The sequence below is a fragment of the Cricetulus griseus genome, assembly GCF_003668045.3.
Source record: "Cricetulus griseus strain 17A/GY chromosome 1 unlocalized genomic scaffold, alternate assembly CriGri-PICRH-1.0 chr1_0, whole genome shotgun sequence".
Lineage (NCBI taxonomy): Eukaryota > Metazoa > Chordata > Mammalia > Rodentia > Cricetidae > Cricetulus > Cricetulus griseus.
In genome coordinates, this window is record NW_023276806.1 from 65,986,995 (window position 1) to 66,007,263 (window position 20,269).

Consider the following 20,269-nt stretch of genomic DNA (forward strand, 5'->3'; position numbering starts at 1 on the left):
AAACCTGAACTCAGCCCTTCAAACTTGAGCAGCAAGCACTCTTTGTTCTTGAGACAGGGTCTAACTGCGTAGCCTGACTGGCCAGGAATGCACAGCCCGGGACCTACCTTAGTTTTCTCTCCTGTGAAGTGAGGACAAGAGAAGCATGGGGCACCCTCTGGTGTTCTGGAATCTGGTATTCTGACAAGTGTTTAGCAGCCAAGAAGGAAAGAAGCCCTGATTTGTAGCAATTGCCAGTTTCCAAGATAAACTCCCTCCCTATAACTGACTTCAGTGTGAGCAATGGGCCGTCACTGACACACACAAGCCATCCGTCTTCAGCTCTCATCACCATCATCACCACTGAGGTGAGGTGGTTCCAGCTAGAGACAGACTCTGGGTAATTTCTAGATTCTGTACTCTTCTCTACTCCCTCTGCTGCAGTTTCCCCGGGAGCCTGAGGATTAGATGTCAGTTGCTTCCTATGTACAGTTCCAGAAGTTAGAGAGGCTGTTTGGTGCTTCTTCGCCTGTACCTTCAAGCAACGTGTGTGCTCTTCCGGCTATTGACTGTACATGTATGTCCCTGGCAGCATTCACTGTCGGGTGGCCCAGGTCCTGATGTTCAAAGCTAGGCACGAAGGTGTTTACTAACAACCGGGATTCTGTGTTCTGTGACCTACCTGTCTACCCTGGTAAGTAAGGCTGGAGTTTGACTTCTGACCCTGCCGTGTCAGTCTCCCTCAAAATGCCTCATTCCTTCCCTAAATTTTCTTCCTTGCCTACCCTTCCTCTGTCCACATAGCCCCCCATTTCTTCTCTTCTCCCTTTAGTTCTTCCTGGCTATTCTAGCAGGAGCTTGCAGGTTGGAGGGTACCTGTTCACTACTGATGAACACTCTGCTCACCATCTCTGAGCCTGAGTTTCATGTCTATAAAATGAAAATAAGAGTAGCAGTTAGGCCTGGCACATGTCTTTAATCCCAGCACTCGGGAGACAGAGGCAGGAGGATCTCTGAGTTCGAGGCCAGCCTGCTCTACAGAGCAAGTGCCAGGATAGGCTCCAAAGCCACACAGAGAGACCCTTTCTCAAAAAACAAAAACAAAACGAAAAACAAACAAACAAACAAACAAAAGAGTAGCAGTTATTGTGGCCATTGAAAAGCCAACAAGCCAAGTATTGAAAGCACTGAGTACACAGAAAGTGTTTAGTAGGGCTGGAGAGATGGCTCAGGGGTTAAGAGCACTGGCTTCTCTTCCACAGGACCCAGGTTCAATTCCCAGCACCTACATGGCAGTTCACAACTGTCTGTAATTCTGGTTTCAGGGGATCTAACACCATCATACAAACTCGAATAAAGTTAAAGAAATTAAAAAAAAAAAAGGAAAGTGTTTAGTAAGGGAGGCATGTTGGGTGGGGCGGTGCTGGCTCTCATGTCTTTATTCCCAGCACAGGAGGCAGAGGCAGGCAGATCTCTGAGTTTGAGGCCAGCATAGTCTACATAGTGAGTTCCAGGACAGCCAGGGATACACAGAATCCATCTTGAAAATAAATAAATAAAGGGCTTAATGAGTGTTGGTGTTTGTTCTGTTTTTTGTTGTGGTTGTTGAGACAGGGTCTTACTCTATAGCTCAGGCTGGCCTCAAACTCTCGCTTCAACTTCCCAAATTCTGGGATTACAGGTGTGAGCTGTCAGGCCTGGCTATGTTAACTGTTTAAAAGGATTGTTTTCATTTATTTTTTGATTTTATGTGTGTGTGTGGGTGCCTACATGTTGCATATGGTAAGAGGACAACTTGTGGGAGTCCCAGGGTCTTCAGGCTTGGAACCTTTACCTGATCAGCCTTCTTGCTAGTCCTATGCTATTATTCAAACCTGTTTGATCCCTCAAGAGGCAAGGGGCTTTGTGTCTGCCCTCTATTCCCCCCTTCTCTTAGTAAGAGCTCCCCACTTATCTCTCGAGGATACTCATTGTTCTGTGAATGAATGAGTGAATGAATGAATGAATGAATGAACTAACGAACGAACGAACCAACCCTGGGGATGACTCCTTGAAAGCCTCCAGACCGGCCAAGAAGGTGGAGCTTCTTCCAGCCCTGTCAGCAGGTGGCGCCAGCCCCTGTCAGTTTGTTTCCCCGGCCAACTCCCTTGTGCTTCTCATGCTAAGGGTTCTCAGCTTGCTCTGGAAAGATGGGTTCCTGAGAACAGCCTTGGGATGCCCAGAAAGAGATAGGGTACTGCTGGAGAAAAGTGTCATCCGGGCCCGGCCGTGGTGGCGCACGCCTTTAATACGAGCACTCGGGAGGCAGAGGTTGGCTTATGTCTGAATTTGAGGCCAGCCTGGTCTAGAAAGGACAGCCAGGGCCACACGGAGAAACCCTGTCTCTGACAAACCAAAAAAAAAAAAAAATGAAGTGTCATCACAGGGAATGAGGGGCACAGACAGACCTTGAGAGTCCCAACATGACTAGCTCTCTTGGGGACATGAAATGAAAGTCACTTAAGTCAATCTGTGAGTCAAAAGCTGAGATCTAGGAAACACTGTGGGAGATGATGCGGTAAGGGGAGGCCCCGTTTCCATGGCAGCAGTTTTGTTTGTGGCAAGCTGGGGACTCCTGGGTCTCTAGTGCCCATGCAGTGACTCACCACAGGAAAGGAAGACTGCAGAGGGACCTGGTGCTGGAGACCGGATGCCCCGTGGCCCCGGCATTCTCCTCCACCTGGTACTGGGAAAGGAACTGAGGCCAGGCAGAGGCCTGACACTCTGCACGCCATGCCCGCCAAAACCCCTGAGTGACCACTTTTTAGAATTACTGTCGAGCAGGAGTGGTGTCGAAAGCTTTGATCCTACCACAGAGGAGGCAGAGACAGACAGATATCTAAATTTGAGGCCATCCTGGTCTATAGAGCAAGTTCAAAGACAGTCGGGGCTACAAAAAGAAACTCTGTCTTGGAAAGACCAAGTAAATAAATTAATTAAATAAAAATAGAATTCTGTCCCACAGGACACCCTGGTTCATACTGACACAGTGAAAACATGAATGGCAAAGCTGGGATTAGAGCCCAGGACAATGTGACTTACACCACAGGTTTAGGGAGCTCCAGAAAGCAAAGATGAGCAGGACCTTGGCTGTTAAAAGGATGACCAAGAGCTGGACACAGGGAAGAACTCATGGCTCTCCACTCCACTTGCTTACTGCTCTGTGTGAACACAAGTCCCACTGGGGAACCCCATTTGGCAAAACTGCAAAAAATTAGGGAGGTGGAAGTAGGAGTATGGCTGCAAGTTTGAGGCCAACTTGGTCTATATAACAAGTTATAGACCAGCTAGAGTCACACAGTGAGACCCTGTCTCACAAAACAAAATGGGGATGGGGTGGGGTGGGCTGGAGAAGTGGCTCAGTGGTCAAGAGCACTGGCTGCTCTTCCAGAGGGCCTCGATTCAATTCCCAGCACCCACATAGTAGCTTACAGCTGTCTATAACTCCAGTTCCAGGGGATATTACATAATACTCTGTCTGACATATGTGCAGACAAAAGACACATAAAATAAACCTTAAAAAAATTAAAAACGGGCTGGGCGTTGGTGGCACAAGCCTTTAATCCCAGAACTCGGGAGGCAGAGACGGGGATCTCTGTGAGTTCGAGGCCAGCCTGGTCTCCAGAGCGAGTGCCAGGATAGGCTCCAAAGCTATGCAGAGAAACCCTGTCTCAAAAAAACAAAAAACAAACAAACAAAAAATTAAAACTGGCCTGGCAGTTTTGGCACACACCTTTAATCCCAGGACTCAGGAGGCAGAGGCTGGAGGATCTCTGTGAGTTCGAGACCAGCCTGGTCTACAAGAGCTAGTTCCAGGACAACCTCCAAAGCCACAGAGAAACTCTATCTCAAACCCCCCCCCAAAAAAAAATTGAAAATGGCCTGGGGTTTTGGCACACACCTTTAATCCCAGCACTTGGGAGGCAAAGGCAGGCAGATCTCTAAGTTCAAGGCCAGCCTGGTCTACTGGTCTAAAGAGTTAGTTCTAGGATAGCCAGGGCTACACAGAGAAACCCTGTCTCAAAACACTGAAAAAATAAAGGACTGTAGAAATAGCCAGACACACACATGGTGCATATACATACATGCAGACAAAACACTCATACATATAAAATAAATGAAGTTTTTTTTTGTTTTGTTTTGTTTTTTGAGGCAGGGTTTCTCTGTAGCTTTGGGGGCTGTCCTGGAAGTAGCTCCTGTAGACTAGGCTGGTCTTGAATTGACAGAGATCCTCCTGCCTCTGCCTCCCGAGTGCTGGGATTAAAGGCATGCGCCACCAACGCTCGGCTGAAGTTTTTTAATAAAATAAATGTACTGAACAAACTATCTCTAAAATCATATTAAAAAATAAAGGTGCTGGAGGGATGGTTTAGTGATTAAGAGCTCTCCCAAAGAACCCAGGTTCAATTCCCAACACCCAGAGGCTTGGTGGTTCACAACCATCTGTAACTCATGTGTACTGGGCATAGGCAAGACACCAATACACGTTAAAACAAAACAGGGGCTGGCAAGATGTATGGAGACCTGAGTCCCAGCTTTAGAAACCACATAAAGGTGGAACAAGGAAACCAACTCCAGAGAGTTGTCCTCTGGCCTCTACACATGAGCACCGACTTGAGGGAGGCAGGCAAACTTCACCACCCAGTGTAGGCAGTAAGACCACCTCTTTCATCCCAAGAGAGCAGACTCCAATTCTTGTCTAACCAAAATCCCCTGTCACACATTCTGCTGTGGTGGAGCAGGGCTGAGGAAAAGGGAGAGGGGCCACCCTGTCTGTATGCCTACTACCCACCCGACCCTTGATAGCCCGGGGAGTTCCCAGCCTGCCCTGGTTGTTGTCAAGATAGTTTCATTCTTGTTCAGCAGTGGATCCCCTATTGTTTCAGGACAAAATGAGTGTCCATCCCACCCCAGGACTTGATGGAGAGAAGGCTAGCCCTCCAGCTCTCCTTCCCCGGCAAAAGAACTGATGTAGATAGAAAGAACCTTTAAAATATTATAGCTGGGAGACAGTGGTGCACTAGTGACTGGTTTTATTTTACTTAAAAATAAAAATTTGGCGGAGAGTGGTGGTGCACACCTTTAATCCCACCCAACACTTGGGAGGCAGAGGTAGGTGGATCTCTTTGAGTTCGAGGCCAGCCTGGTAAAGCAAGTTCCAGGACAGGCTCTAGAGCTACATAGAGAAACCCGGTCTCCAAAAACAAAACAAAACAAACAGGCCAGGTAGTGGTGGCGCACACCTTTAATTCCAGCACTCAGGAGGCAGAAGCAGGTGGATCTCTGTGAGTTTGAGGCCAACCTGGTCTACAGAATGAGTTCTAGGACAGTGAGGGATGCACAAAGAAATCCTTTCTCGAAAAACAAAAGACACACACACACATTTATTTGTTGTTGGGAGGGACGAATACCACAGTGGAAATCAGAGCAGTTTGTGGGAGTCAGTTCTTTTCCTTCCACCCTGTGGGTCCCAGGGATCCAACTCAGGTCATCCGGTTTGGCACCAAGTACCTTAATCTGATGAGTCATCTCTCTGCCTCTTTTTGTGTTTGTTTTGTTTTTGTTTGCTTGTTTTTATTTTTGTTTGAGACAGAGTATCACTATATCAACCAGGCTGGCCTCAACCTGGTTTCAGCCTCTTGAGTGCTGGGATTAGGCACGAGGCTGGTTTAAATTTTGTTTCATTTAAGCACTTTTGTGTTCATGATGTATGTGTGGGGAGGGGCTATGATGGCCTGGGTGCATGCCACAGTGCATGTGTGGATGGATGTCAGAGGGCAGCTCTGTGGAGTTGGTTTTTCCTTCCACTTTTACACGGGTTCTGATTGGAACTCAGTTCACCAGTCCTAACTCTGGCAAGTGCCTTTATCCACTGAGCAGTTGTCTCACTGGCCCTTTGCTTAGGGGCTCACTGTGTAGCCCTGGCTGGTCTATAACTCATTATGTATGCTAGGCCAGTCCCAAATTTACAGCAATCCTCCTGCTTCTGTCTCTGAAATGTTTTGATAGTGGTTGTTTCTTGTTTGTTTGTTTTGTGGCAACTGGGACCCATAGAAAGGAAACATATGCAAGGCTACAGAGAATTCGTGAAAAACTGAGCTAGACTCCTACCTGCAGATTCCAAGCTCTCTGATCCCAGAAAGGGCTCAGGAACAGAGGGAGAGAGAGGAAGTACATTAGGTGATGTAGCCCAAGATCTGTGGTTAAATCGCAGTGGTCAGATCACCTCTGAAAATGACCCATTTCCAGGCTCTCAGGGAGGCCTGCTGGGATGGAAGCAAGTACTTGTGAGCTGGAGGTGACTACTTGTCATGGAAGGCAAGTCTCACCTAGTACACTAATCCTTTCAGGGATTAGAAAGATGGAACCAAGTTTCTCCAATTCACCATGCACTACTGGGGACAGAGGGGAGGTGGGTGGCAGATTCCTGCAGACCCCAGGGGTACCCAGAGGCTGTGGAAGCTGAGAACTAATTAGCACTGGTTTCCCTAATTGGGCTTAATGGACTCCTTGTGATGGGCAATTAGGAGGCTACATCATTTAGCACTGGGAGGTGATAACTCAGCCCCGATGGACAGGGCCCTTTAGGAAGACAAAGATGAAGAAGAGGGAGGTGAGGCAGGGGAGGTGGTCCCACTGCCCGGCCCCTTCCATGCAGCCCTGGAGCTGGAGCCACAGGCCTTTCCCTGCCCCCCTCTCTGACCCACATGTTCTCACTTACATGCACTCTGACTTTACTGTTCAGAGGAGCCTAGGGTCTGGTTCTGGCTTCCCCACTGGTCTCTTTGGTTTGATAGGGGGAAGGTTGAGGATGTGAGATTTGAAGACCAGTCCCATTGACTGGTTGTGTGATACTGGGCCTATTGTGGTTTGTTTTCTCACCTGAACTATGGAGCTGATGACTTCCCTTCTGAGTAGGGGTCCAAGTGAATGCATGTCAGTTACAACAGTGCCTGGCAGTGGGAACATTCGGGAACTTGAATGTTACAATCCCCACTCCACCTCTTCACAGTTTAGAGTGACAGGTAAGAGGTGTGTACCTCCAGCCTCACCCTAATTACTGAACCAAAATATACAAGATCTTGGCCACTGGTGTGTGCCTGTGTGTGTGTGTGTGTGTGTGTGTGTGTGTGTGTGTGTGTGTGTGTGTGTGTGTTACTGCCAGCATGGTAAACATGTACTGTACACTGAGCTTTACCCCAGTAGCTTTGACCTTGAACTCCTAATCTTCCCACACCTCATGAGAGCTGGGGTTACAGACATGTACCACCATGAAAAGTTTATTTAGTGCCAGGAGTTGAAGCCAGGGCTTCATGCATGCTAGGCAATCACTCTATCAACCCAATTACATCCCCAGCCCTCAACTCTCCTCAAGCAGTTTTGATCATCAGTGAAGGCTGTAGACTCTGGATGGCCCTGAAGGATCCCCAAGTCTGGTGCAGATGCTCTCTTCCCTGTATCATGAAGGACCCCCCTGCCCACAGTTTGGACAGGAGCTCCTTACCACCTGCTTGCCTGGAAGCAGGTTCCTCTCCACTCACTCAGAGTCCTCTATAAAATGAGAACACTCCCCGTGTCATGCTTGCTTCTCAAGGCTGCCCTGAGATTATGTTTTACTGGCAATAGGACTTGCTATAAAAGTAGGCAATTATATTGCTCATTCCTTGATAAACATTTACTGAAGGCCTAGCAATATACCCCATCTCCTTTACCCACAGTGACTATGGAGTTTTTTTGATTTTTTTATTTTTTTTCAAGACAGAGTTTCTCTGTGGCTTTGGAGACTGTCCTGGAACTAGCTCTTGTAGACCAGGCTGGTCTTGAACTCACAGAGATCTGCCTGCCTCTGCCTCCCAAGTGCTGGGACTAAAGGCGTGCACCACCACTGCCTTTCTGACTATGGAGTTACAATGGTGGTGTATGCCTACACAACACAGTCCTGAATCATCAGGCGATTTAGGTTCTTGGCCCAGCCTCCTGTTTGATTTGGATTTTAGCTTTTGCTGGGATTGAAAGCATCTAGAACAAGCCCAGACACAGAAGTAGCTCTTGTAACTGTTGCTATTGTGAGCACACCTGGGCTGGGTGTGGAGAGAGGCTCAGTTGGGGTTAAATGCAGAGCTCCAGGGGAGAACAACAGTGAAGGCAGGTGGACAAAATGGGGCGAAGCTGAAAGGTGAAGAGTAGGGAGAGGAGAGGAGAGGAGAGGAGAGGAGAGGAGAGGAGAGGAGAGGAGAGGAGAGGAGAGGAGACGGTGAGCACATTGAGGCGCTGCTTTGTCAGGATGCTCGGGTGTGTAGAGTCCCTTCCGTGTACCACACATTATGCCAGGCTCTGGGAATACAGGTGAGGGTCAGGTCTACCCAGCCTCAACCCTCAAGGAGGCACTGTACTAGTGGAAGGGGTGTGGACAGGTAGCTTTACTGTCCTGTGACAAGGTATGTTTGAAACTTAATGGAGACTCTGAACCTAGATTTCATGATCCTTGGATAATGGGTAGGAGTTGGTCTAAGGGCACAGTATGTGCCCAATCCTGAGTGTTGGCTTAGACTGAAACCGGAGGCTGGGTTTGTTGGAATTTGGAGGGAAAGTGCTAAGTCTGCTGGTCCAGACAGAGCTTGGATCACTGACGGCTTTGCAAGCCAGGTCAGGGAGTTTGGACTTCATCCCAAAGACAGGGAGAATCTACTGTTGATTTGAAGTCTTGTAGAAACATGAATGAGTTTTTCTTTAGCAGATGTTCAAGAAAAAAATAATAAAGAGGGAAGAAGCAAGGGTGGAGATGAGGAGGATATACCACCCAGGTAAGGCCAATGGGGTCAAAATCAGGAAGCTGGGGACCGCACCTGAGGAAGAACCACACGGCTTGGGGCTCCTTGTCCCAGACAGATGGTGGGAATGCGGCTGAGGGAGCAGAGTGGGGTTAGAGTTGCATGGGACACTTAACAGACTCATCTGGACCAGGCATAGTAGAACATGCCTGTAACTTGGGAGTCTGAAGTAAGAGAATTGCCACAAGTCTGAGGCTCCCCAGGCTATACCCTGAGACCCTGTCTCGAAGAGCACCGCATCTGAAGTCAGGAATGGTGGTTTATGTCTGTGATCACAACAGTTGGAAGATAGGGGTGGGAAAGACAGGAGGGGCAGGGTTCAAGGTTGTCTTCAACTACATAGCAAATCCAAGGCCATCCTGAGTTACAGGAGTCTATGTCTCAAAACAAAACAATTAGCAGGTGTGGTGCACACTTTCAGTCCCAGAATTCTGCAGGCAGAGCTCTGTGAGTTCAAGGCTAGTCTGGTCCACATAGTCTGCTCTACTCCAAGACAGTCAGGACTACATAAAGGGACACTGTCTCAAAACAAAACAAAAACAAAAACATATGTGAGGCCCAGAGCTCCATGTCTAGTTCCAATAAAAGAAAATTAAAATTTATTTAGGACACTGAGGAGGGGTAAGTGCTGGGCTTAAGAACCCATGGGCCCTCCTCTAAGAGTTCAAAAGAGAGGAAGGGCACTGAGTTAGTTCTGGGCAGTGCCAAGCCAGCCTCCTGTTTCCTGAGTCTTTGGGATCCTCTGTTGGGGCAAGCCTGTTTGGCACATTGATACCTGCTTGTGTTTTGGAGCAGTAGAGGTGAGCAAGTCTGGGATACTCTCTGCTCCCAACTTGTTGGGAATGAGTTCTGAAGAGTGAATCTTCTGGGGCATCAGGGTGCTGAAGACATGCTGTTGACCCACGAGTAAGGACCCTGCTTCAGCTCAGGCCTACCCTATCAGGAGACTGAACATTGCAGGCTTCATGTTTGCCCTACTGCTGGGCTAGCCAGGCCGTTTGCTTTAGCAGCTTGTTGTGACTGAAGTCCACCCTCCAGTACCTAAGTGGGAAGTCTCTGCCACAGTTCCACTCCTTGGAAGGACCAAGGCCTCCCATTGTTGCCAGCTGCCACACCCTAACGTGCCAGCCTAGGATACACCCCCACTTCCAGCCCCTCTTCAGGCTCCTCTCAGTCTCCTATAGTCAACCAAAGCCCTCCCTCTTCAGGCTTTGGTTCCTGTGAAAATGAACCATGAATTAACTCTTGGGAGAGAAATCACAGAAAGCAGGATAAGGGGCCCCAGGGGAGGGGATAGTGAGTCACATTTTTATGGGTATTTTTCAAATTTTCCAATGGGAGTTTGGAGAACAACAGCCTTTTGGTTGCCAGCTCTGGTTTGCCTTTTAGCAGTGCCCCCATGTTCTCTCTCTCTCTCTCTCATCTCACTTTAGCTTTGGCTGGCTCAAGGCCTAGAGCAGCATGGCATTGAACTACAGTGACTCTTGAGTAGCTGGGTTTAGAGCCCAGCGCCACCACACCCGGCTCTCGTTCTGTTTCTATAGGCTTAATCCTAGCTGCTGTCTATGCCCACTGCTGAGCTCTGCTTTGCTGCCTGGGGTCCTCTCCTTTCCCTCCCTTTGTAGATCTGTGTTGTGGTGAAGGTTCTGAAAAGTCCCTCCTGTAGTCTAGCTTTAGTCTCTCTTCTGCTGATTACTCATTTTATCCCTGCTTCTGGGTAGACGCATGGGGACAGAAAGTAGAGATGGGGACTTTGTCTGTGGGGTCTCTCTGTCCAAAACTCCAAACCTTAAAGACCACCACGTCTTAGTCTCAGAAGTTTCCTTCCCAGTCCCTTCCTACCAATCCTTACTGCCATCTCTGCAGAAGGCCAGGTATGAGGGTGAGAGCATGCTGTCGCCTGAGAGAAGCCTTGCAAAACAGCGGCCTCACCCTGAGGAAGTGGGCACAGAAGAGAGTGCAGCAGGTCCTTCAGTGTCCTAGGCCCCATAGCCCTCATCATCCCCTGTGAGGAGTCAGGAGTTCCATTTTACATACCATTGAGCAGGGGGAACGTGTGTGTGTGTGTGTGTGTGTGTGTGTGTGTGTGTGTGTGTGTGAGAGAGAGAGAGAGAGAGAGAGAGAGAGAGAGAGAGAGAGAGAGAGACCTGAGGCAAGTGAGAAGATAGTGGACCTCTCAAGAAGGTTCAAGAAGGTAACCCCTGCCCCTCGTCCAGCCCGATTTGGAGACCCTGAGCCCCCTGACTGTCCTTAGATGTTACCTCAGGGGTCCTAGAGTGGCTGTCACTGTCTCCTACTCCCCTCCCAGTGTCTGACTAATCCTTCCCAGCTGCATGGCACATCCTGCCCCTGCTGTAGCCATGCCAGCGACAGGCCACACCACATGGGCTACATCTGGCTCCATTGGACACACCCTGTCCTTCCCTCTCCTCTTTCTCCCCTCTTCCTCCCAGACCTCAGGACTCCCACCCCCATCCTATTGAAGCCTCTACTGGCCTAGTCAGTCCCCAGGACATCTTGACTTCGCCCTCAGCATACCCTCCCTCACTGAATCCTGGCCTCCTGGCAGTTTCCTTCCCAGGCTGACTAAGCAGTAGATTGAGAAGGGGTCCTCCTTACAGTTTCTGCGCCCCAGAGCTGTCTGGGGCTCAGGGAAGGCCTGCAGCACAAAGGTTAATATTTCCCCTTGCCCCTGCCCAGCTCTCCTGCCTGTTGCCAGTTGGTATATTGTACATTAGGGGTGGAGCTGAGCCTCCCGTATTATGGTGAGGGCCAGAGGAAAGCCTGTGGTTCACCTTCCAAGCTTTTTTTTTTTTTTTTTCTTTAATGAGGGATGAGGAGGAGCCTGAAAGAGCCTCCAGCTATTGGCCTCCATGCTCCTTCCTGCCTGCCTAGCAACTGTTGTCATAGGGTAAATATTTGCCCCACCAAGATCTGGGGTTGATGTGTGGTGGCGTCAGCCAGCCAGAGTAGTTGCCCCTCTCCTCAATTCCATGGCCTCTCTACCCAGCTCCCCACTCCAGGGTCTGAGCCTGCCCACCAGATGTGCCACCCCCCCCATGCCGACTTTGCCCCAGCTTTCTCTTTTCTCACTCTGACCATTCTTCCCTCTTGATCTGTGCTCAGTTCCCTCTGATCCACCCTCTACTTCCCCACCTCTCCATCCTCGAAGGGATTGAGAAAGGGCTCACCCCCAAGTCAGAGGCTTCTTGGGCCCTGCACATCCCTCTGGATGCTTCACCTGAGTGTGGCTACTTTGACCCTGCTGGTGCTCAATAGGGCCTGAGCTTCTTTCCTCTGATGGGAACCCTGTCCTGCCTCAAAATGTCCCGCAAGTCTGTTAAGCTCCCGGGAAAGGAGAGGCACTGAGCCCCACCTAGCCCAGGGTTCCCTATCAGAAATCAGTACCATTTTTAACTCATCTGAGGTAGGCTTGAGAGGATCACAAGCAAGAGGCCACCTCATACCTCCCTGAGCCTGGGGGTTGCCTGTTTTCACCTTGGCCCGACTCTCAGTTAGGGTATGAACCTCTTCAGTGTTTTTCTTTTACCTGTCACTGTATAAAGAGCACTTTAGGCCAAAATGCTGGAGGGTATCCTGTGAGTCTGGAGCTTCCTGGACAAAGATGGCCAGTGGGATATTCTTCTGGGCAGGCCTGTGGGCTGGCTTAGGGACAGTGGACAGGGCGGGCAATCTGGGGATTCGCTGATAAAGGTCTAGAGAGCAAGGGTTTGCTGCAAGACACCTGGGTTCCTCCCACCTCTGAAGCTCTTTCTGTCTTCTTGGAGTGAATGTTGATCAAATAGTCTGTCCCCACCCCCTCAGCCTGCTGATCTCACAGGAAACTAGTCCCCTCTCCCACTTGGCAACTCTTCCCTATTTCTTTACGAAGTCCTACTCTCTAATGTTCCCAGGTTCTAGGAAACGGAGCTGAGGAGGCAGACCTTGAGGAGTTTGGGGCTGGAGACAGTTGCAGAGATACCCTAAAATTTAGGATGGCAAAGTACCAGCCCTTGGTGCTCAGGCCCTTCTAAGGCCTTCTGAGAGAAGCCTGCCAGCATTCCCACAGGGTCATATGGCAGCATGAAACTAAAAGTACACAGTGGCCAGGCAGTGGCAGCGCATGCCTTTAATCCCACAACCAAACAAACAGGCCGGGCGTTGGTGGCACACATCTTTAATCCTAGCACTCGGGAGGCAGAGGCAGGTGGATCTCTGTGAGTTTGAGGCCAGCCTGGTCTCCAGAGTGAGTGCCAGGATAGGCTGCAAAGCTACACAGAGAGAACCCTGTCTCAAAAAAGCAAAGCAAAAAAAAAAAAAAAAATCAAAAAAGTTGTCTTTCCCTCTTCCTCCTCCTCCTCCTCCTCCTCCTCCTCCTCTTCCTCCTCCTCCTTTCCTGGACAGGGTTTCTCTGTATAGCCTTGGCTGTCCTGGAACTCACTCTGCAGACCAGACTAGTTTCAAACTCAGAGATCCACCTGCCTCTGCCTCCTGAGTGCCAGGATAAAGGTGTGAGCCCCCACTGCTCTTCTTGTCTTTCTTTTCTTTCTTTTTTGTTTTTTTGAGACAGGGTTTCTCTGTGTAGCTTTGGAGTCTGTCCTGGCACTCACTCTATAAACCAGGCTGGCCTCGAACTCACAAGAGATCCACCTGCCTCTGCCTCCCGAGTGCTGGGATTAAAGGCGTGAGCCACCAATGCCCAGCCTTGTCTTTCTTTTCTTCACATTTAAAAAAGACTTATTAATTTTATGTGTATGAGTGGCTTGTCTGCACTTTGGTGCCTGATACTTGTGGATGTCAGAAGAGGGCAACAGATTCCCTAGAACTAGAGTTATGGATGGCTATGAGCTATCTTAGGGTGCTGGGAATCAATCCCAGGATGTCTCCAAGAGCAGCCAGTGCTCTTAACTGCTGAGCCATCTCTCCAGTCACTCCCCAACACACATACCTTAAAAACAAAAAACATAAAATAGGATCTCACTAGTGTAATCCAGGCTGACTTCATCTGGACTTGTGGCTGAGCACCTTCTCCTGGTTTTCCTTCCTCTGCCTCCCACCTGCTGGGATGCGCTGTCATGCTCTGGTTGTCTGTCTTTCCTTCTTTCCTTCCTTCCTTTCTTTTTTTTTGAGACAGGTTCTCACTGTGGAGCTTAGGTTGGCCTAGAATTTATAGAGATCCACCTGCCTCTGTCTGGAGAGTGCTGGTATTAGAGGACATGCCCCCACCATGACCAGCCAGGCTGTATTTATTTTATTTTATTTTTTTGTTTTCCCTGTGTAGCTCTGGCTGTCCTGAAACTCACTCTGTAAACCAAGGTGGCCTTGAACTCAAGAGTCCACCTGTCTCTGCCTCCTGAGTTCTGGGATTAAAGGTGCCAATCATGCCCTGTCAGGTTGTATTTCTTAAAGAGGGCCTCTCCTACAAAACTCTGTGCTTTAGATAAATTGACCAGCCATCCCAAGATTAGCACTGAACATTCTTTTTCCTAGGAAGTCCCCCAGTCCTGAGAAGAACAAAACAATTGTCCACCCTAGTTCCATGCCTCACAAACATTTTGGTCACCTAGACAAGGATCACCCCCCCCCCCACGCCACCTCACTTCCTGGAAATGTTGGGGGTTGCGGTGAACCGACCCTTTTCTCCTGCTGGCAGCCTGCAGTTGTGGCGCTTCTGTTTGTTTCCTTGGCAACAGGGAAAGGAAACCCCCATTTAGGAGGCCGGGGAGGCCCCAGCAACCACACACACAGATACACACAGGCTCACATGCGGCCGCCCACACGCAGTAGCGTGCGTCACCCGCCTTCTGCACTGCAGCCGCCGGCTGTGCAGGGAGCGGCCCGCCAAGGAGCAGCCGGGATGCCCGCCCCGACACAGTCGCCGGAGGACGGGCAGCCATGGGCCCCGCCCCCGGCCTGCCCTTTCCGTTCAGATTCCCCGCACCCCCACCCCATCCCCCAGCTGGTGCTGCGGAGGCTGGGAATAGAGTGGAAAGCAGGCGCTGAGGAAGGCCTTCAGCCCCCAGCATGATCTTTGTTTGGTCTAGTCTGGTGTGTATTGTATGGAGGGGTGAGTGTTGTGACAGTCCTCAGAGCTCGAGGCACCCAGGTGGAGGGAGGGAGAGGTGGTTTGGAACGCAGAGATGGAGCGCCTCCTAGGTAGGAGCTAGCTCCTGGGCACACTACAGTTTGCTGTTGGGTTGGGTTCCCGCCTAGTGTTTAGGAGTTTCTTATGTCACCTGTCAGCTATGTGGCCTTGAGCAAATCAGTTAACCAGGTCAAGCCTCCCATTCTTTTATCTGTAAGATGGGGATAATGGTACTTGCTTGTGCTCCTCAGATTTTTGATTGTGAAAGGGTTGCCAATCAAGAGACCTACCAGGTGTGAGGTATGAGTGGCCCCTCTCTTCCAGCTGCACCTACCCTCCTGGCTGGAGCAGTGAGATCAGCTGCTCCAATTTCATAGGAAGGGCAGTGCCAGCCGGCTGGTGGGCTCTCTCTGCTGAGGTCGTGTAGTATAGGAGCAGAGCCTGTCTCCGGGGAATCTGGAGAGTGTAGCCCACCCAGGTCATGTCTTTTGATCCTTAGTCCTCAGAGGCAAACTTTTGTTGTTGTTTGTGTGGTTTTTTGTTTGTTTGTTTGTTTTTGAGACTGGGTTTCTTAATGTAGCTCTAGCTGTCCTGGAACTCACAACGATCTGCCTGCCTCTGCCTCCCAAGTGCTGGGAGTAAAGGCATGTGCCACTACTGCACAGCATATGTGTGTGTGTGTATGTGTGTGTGTGTTTGAGACAGGGTTTCTCTGTGTAGCCTTAGCTGTCCTGGAACTTGTCCTATAGACCAGACTGGCCTCAAACTCAGAGATCCCTTGTCTCTACTTCCAAGATTAAAGGTGTGTGACACCACCAACCTTGCTTTTTGCTTTTTAAAATTTTATTATTATTATTTTTTAAGGTAGAGTCTCACGCAGGAAGGTAGTGCAGACCAACTTCTGTGAGTTCAAGGCCAGCGTGTATTCTGTATTCAAGGAGTGAGTTCCAGGGCAGCCAGGGCCATACAGAGAAACCCTGTCTCAGAAAAAAAAGAAAAGAAAAGAAAGGAAGAATGATTGTTTTTCTTTTTTCTTTTTTTTCTTTCTTTCGTTTTTTTTTTTTTTTTTGGTTTTTTTCAAGACAGGGTTTCTCTGTGTAGCTTTGGAGCCTATCCTGGCACTCACTCTGGAGACCAGGCTGGCCTCGAACTCACAAAGATCCGCCTGCCTCTGCCTCCCGAGTGCTGGGATTAAAGGCGTGCACCACCAACGCCCGGCTTGATTGTCTCATTTAAGTCTCATGTAGTTTATGCTGGCTGTAAACTTGCTTGCTATGTAGCCGAAGACAACTTTGAACTGCTAGCCCTTTGCTTTCTCTGCCCAAATAACAGAATTACCACCATCCCAGGCTGCAGGAACCCATTTATGAAGATAAGGTTAGGGTTTGGGGACCTCTTAAGGGAGTATAAGGGACTATCAGAAAGGGATTCTAAATGGCCAACTAGTGAAGTTTCTGTTTTTTTAGTTTTGGGTTTTTTTTTTTTTTTTGCGTGGGGGGGGGTGTAGACAGGGTTTCTCTGTGACTTTGGAGGCTGTCCTGGAACTAGCTCTTGTAGACCAGGCTGGTCTCGAACTCACAGAGATCTGCCTGCCTCTGCCTCCCTAGTGCTGGGATTAAAGGCTTACACCACCACTGCCCAGCTCATTGGAGTTTTGATGAGACTTCATTTAAATAAGAGGTCTGCAGGCTTTACAAATAGTTGTCAACCACTTCTCTTAAGGACCATCCTTGCCCCACCCACCCCCGCCCCAATCAGCTCCTGAGTCCCCTTGGGAACATACTCTGCTTTTTCCTGCCAATTTCTCAACCTTTCAAGAGTTTGCGGCTTCTGGCATACCAAGTATAGATAATAACGTCATAAGGTCAAAGTGAAGATTAAACAGGTTACCTCCACATGGCCCTTAGCTGGGCCCCTGTTGCATGCAACCACTTAAAGAATGGGTGAGGTCTCCCATTGTAGAGGTGATAACTATCACCTGTACACACATGATTCATCAGTTCAGCAGTGTTTGGTCATATATACCCTGTAATCAAAGGAAGAATAAGTCAAGGACAGCCCTCAGGAACTCCCTCTGAAGGGATTCCCAAGCCACATCTTAGGTTTTTAAATCACCATCACCTCTTTCTTTCACAGTCAGCCATTCCTACCCCGTGAGGGGCAACACTGTCTCTGCAGTGGTCTGTGGTTCCACCTGACTCCAATCCCTCTCATGCCTCCTACCAGAATCAAAGCCTAATGTTAAGATCTCAGTCTTTGGAGCTAGACTAACCTATATTAAAAGTCCAGTTTTGCTACTAGCCATATGACATTAGACAAGTGATTCTTAGATGGGGGTGATTTGGTCCTCCCCCGGGGATATTTGGCAATGTCTGAAGATGTTTTCTGATTGTCCTAACTGGAGACAGAAATACTATTGGCATTCAGTAAGTAATATTGTGAGACGCTGCAAACACCTTACTCTGCATGGTCTCTCCTTGGATAGAGAAGCGTCTGGCTGGAGATAGCTGTGGTGCCAGGGTTGGGAAGCCCTGTGTTACACAGATCACTTAGATCTCTGGGCTTCACTTTTCTCATCTTCAAAGCAAAACTAATAATGTATTTACTTTGCTGAGCTATGCTAGACATGCAAATACCTGGTACCCAGTAGCAGGAAGCATCCATGAACACTCCCTGCATTAGTCATTATTAGCATGCCTCTAAGACTCTTCTGCCTGCGGCCTCCGATGAGCCCATTCCACCTAGCTGGACATATCTCTTGCCAAGGCCAGTATCTCTGTCTATCTGGTGTTAAGTCCACCTGCCACCACCTCCTGAGTAGCTACAGCTATAGTCCTGTGCTCCCCACCTGCCCTTGCCTGTGTTCTCAATGCTTTCCTTCTCACCTCCACTTCAAGCCCTATTTAGCAGCTAGAATCCTCCCCTTAGGACTGTATCTCAGCACCAGGTCCCATCTCCACCTCTCACTGCTTCCATCCTATCCCTTTATTCATACCTTCCAGCCTCGACCCTCCATGGGCTCAGGTCACACCTTCTGCTTTTTCTCAGAATTGCTCTGGCACCAGTCTACCCCCTGCACCTCCCACACAAGCACTGGCAGGAGGCAGAAAGTGTGCCCTAGGCTTGGATGAGACTGTGGATCTGAGCTGACGTCCTGTTGGCTACTTGCTGTCTGATTAGGGGAATGGCAGACTCACATGAAGCGTAAGGGTACGAATTTCAATTTATGCAGCTATTTTGTAGTGTACATTGGGAATGTGTATGGAAACAGAAATAGCAGAATTATAGAGGGGCTGGCTAGATGACAAGTAAAGGTACTAGCTACACAAGCCTGGTGACCTGAGCTCAATTCCCAGAATACACATGAAAGCAGAAGAGATCCCAGCACTTGGAAGCAGAGGCCAGCCTGGACTACAAGTGAGTTCCAGGACAGCCAGAGCTGTTACACAGAGAAACCTGTCTCGAAACAAACAAAATCATAGATGTGTAAGTTCTGAGCACTGTCTTGCTTTGCTTTTCTGTTGTTTTTTAAGACAGGGTGCTGGGATTACAGGTGTGAGCCATTACCGCCCATCTTTCTTTCATTTTTATGCTCATGACACTCAGCACTTTGCAGAGAACTAGAATTCTGTCCTTTGTTATTTACCTTCTTACCTCTACTAGAAGGTCATGGCATCAGCTCCAAGAAGGCAGGAGGCTTTTTTTGTTTGTTGTTTGTTTTCACATGTGATTTGGCCATTTTATTTATTTTGGTTTTCGAGACAATGTTACTCTGTGTAGCTTTGGAGCCTGTCCTGGAACTAGCTCTTGTAGACCAGACTGATCTCAAACTCACAGAGATCCACCTGCCTCTGCTTCCCGAGTGCTGGGACTTAAAGGTGTGCATCACCCCTGCCCTGCTATTTTATTTTTGACATGCCAATCCCAGTCCCCCCTCCCTCCCCTCCTCTCACCCTCCCTCGCCAGGCCAATCAGCTCTTCAGAGAGGGTAAGGCCTTCCATGGGGAGTCAATGAGTTGATGGCAGGAGTTTTTAAGTGTTTGTTGTTGTTGTTGTTGGTGGTGGTGGTGGTTTTTGTTTTTGTTTTTTTGTTTTGTGTGTGTGTGTCTGCACATGTATGTGTTTCTGTGCACATGTGTGTCCACATAAATGTGTGCATCTGTCACATGTATGTGTGTGGTGCTAGGGATGGAATCCTGGGCCTTGCACATGTTACACAAATGCTCTACCACTGAGCTATACTTCCAGTCCATTCTGTTTTATTTCTTTCTGTCTGTCTGTCTGTCTATGTATCTACTTTGAAGAAGGGTCTCACTGTGTAGCCCAGGGTAGCCTGAAACTCACAGAGATCATCCTCCCTTTGCCCAAGTGCTGGAATTAAAGATGCAGACCACCACACTTGGCTCCCCAGTAACCTTTTTTATGTTTTATTCATTGCTATATCCCTAGTGCCTAGAAAAGAAATTGGCATATAGTAGGACTTCAATAAATATTTGTTGAATGAGTAAATTTTCCGTCTACACTTGAAGAAGGTCTGTAACAGCTCTAAACCTCCCTTTAGCGAAGACGTTTTCTTGCAGTGTGTATCACCTACTCTATCAGACTGCTTCATTTCACAGATGGGGGAACTGGAGACTATGACATGAGATAACTTAGAGTCACTCGCCTAAAAGTGACAGGCTAGATCATTTGTTTCTTAAAGGACTCTGAGTGCCCCTTGTGTACCAATACACAAAAGACCAAGGCTCATTCCCTCATGACCCTCCCAGCACTCCCAGATGGAGGAGTTACAGAAGGAGAGAAGTACCCTCCTGAAGACTTTTGGTACAAGCCAGGCTTTGGTGGCACAGGCCGTTAAACCCAGCACTCGGGAGGCAGAGGCAGGCAGGTCTCTGTGAGCTTGAGGCCAGCCTGGTCTCCAGAGCAAGTGCCAGGATAGGCTCCAAAGCTACACAGAGAAACCCTGTCTCAAAAAACCAAAAAAAAAAAAAAAAAAAAAAAAAAGACCCTTGTTCCTGGTGGTATGTTCCAAACAATCCCTGAGACTCCATTGTTAGATTCCAGTAATGCTTCAGCTCCCAGACTTCTGGGTTTCATGTGGAATTCATTATCCAGTTTTGAGTTCCAGGCTGCTTTTTCTTTTCTTTTTCTTTTTTTTTTTTTTTGTTTTTCAAGGCCAGGGCTTCTCTATGTAACAGTTCTAGCTGTCATGGAAGTAGCTCTGTAGACCACACAGGCTTTGAAGACACAGAGATCTACCTGCCTCTGCCTCTGCCTCTGCCTCCTGTGTGCTGGGATTAAAGGTGTATGCGGCCACTGCTCCTGGCTCTTCTTG

The 20,269-nt window shown here is 48.8% G+C and overlaps 1 protein-coding gene across 1 annotated transcript in view; it reads left to right on the forward strand.

The window, feature by feature from the left end:
• The first annotated feature begins 14,760 nt into the window (after positions 1 to 14,760).
• The window catches only part of Lmna (lamin A/C), a 28,186-nt gene continuing 22,677 nt past the window's right edge, over positions 14,761 to 20,269 (forward strand). The window contains exon 1 of the mRNA XM_027393130.2: positions 14,761 to 14,897. Within this exon, the coding sequence (XP_027248931.1) occupies positions 14,874 to 14,897 (24 nt within the window). The 5' untranslated portion in view covers positions 14,761 to 14,873. The remainder of the gene's footprint in view (positions 14,898 to 20,269) is intronic.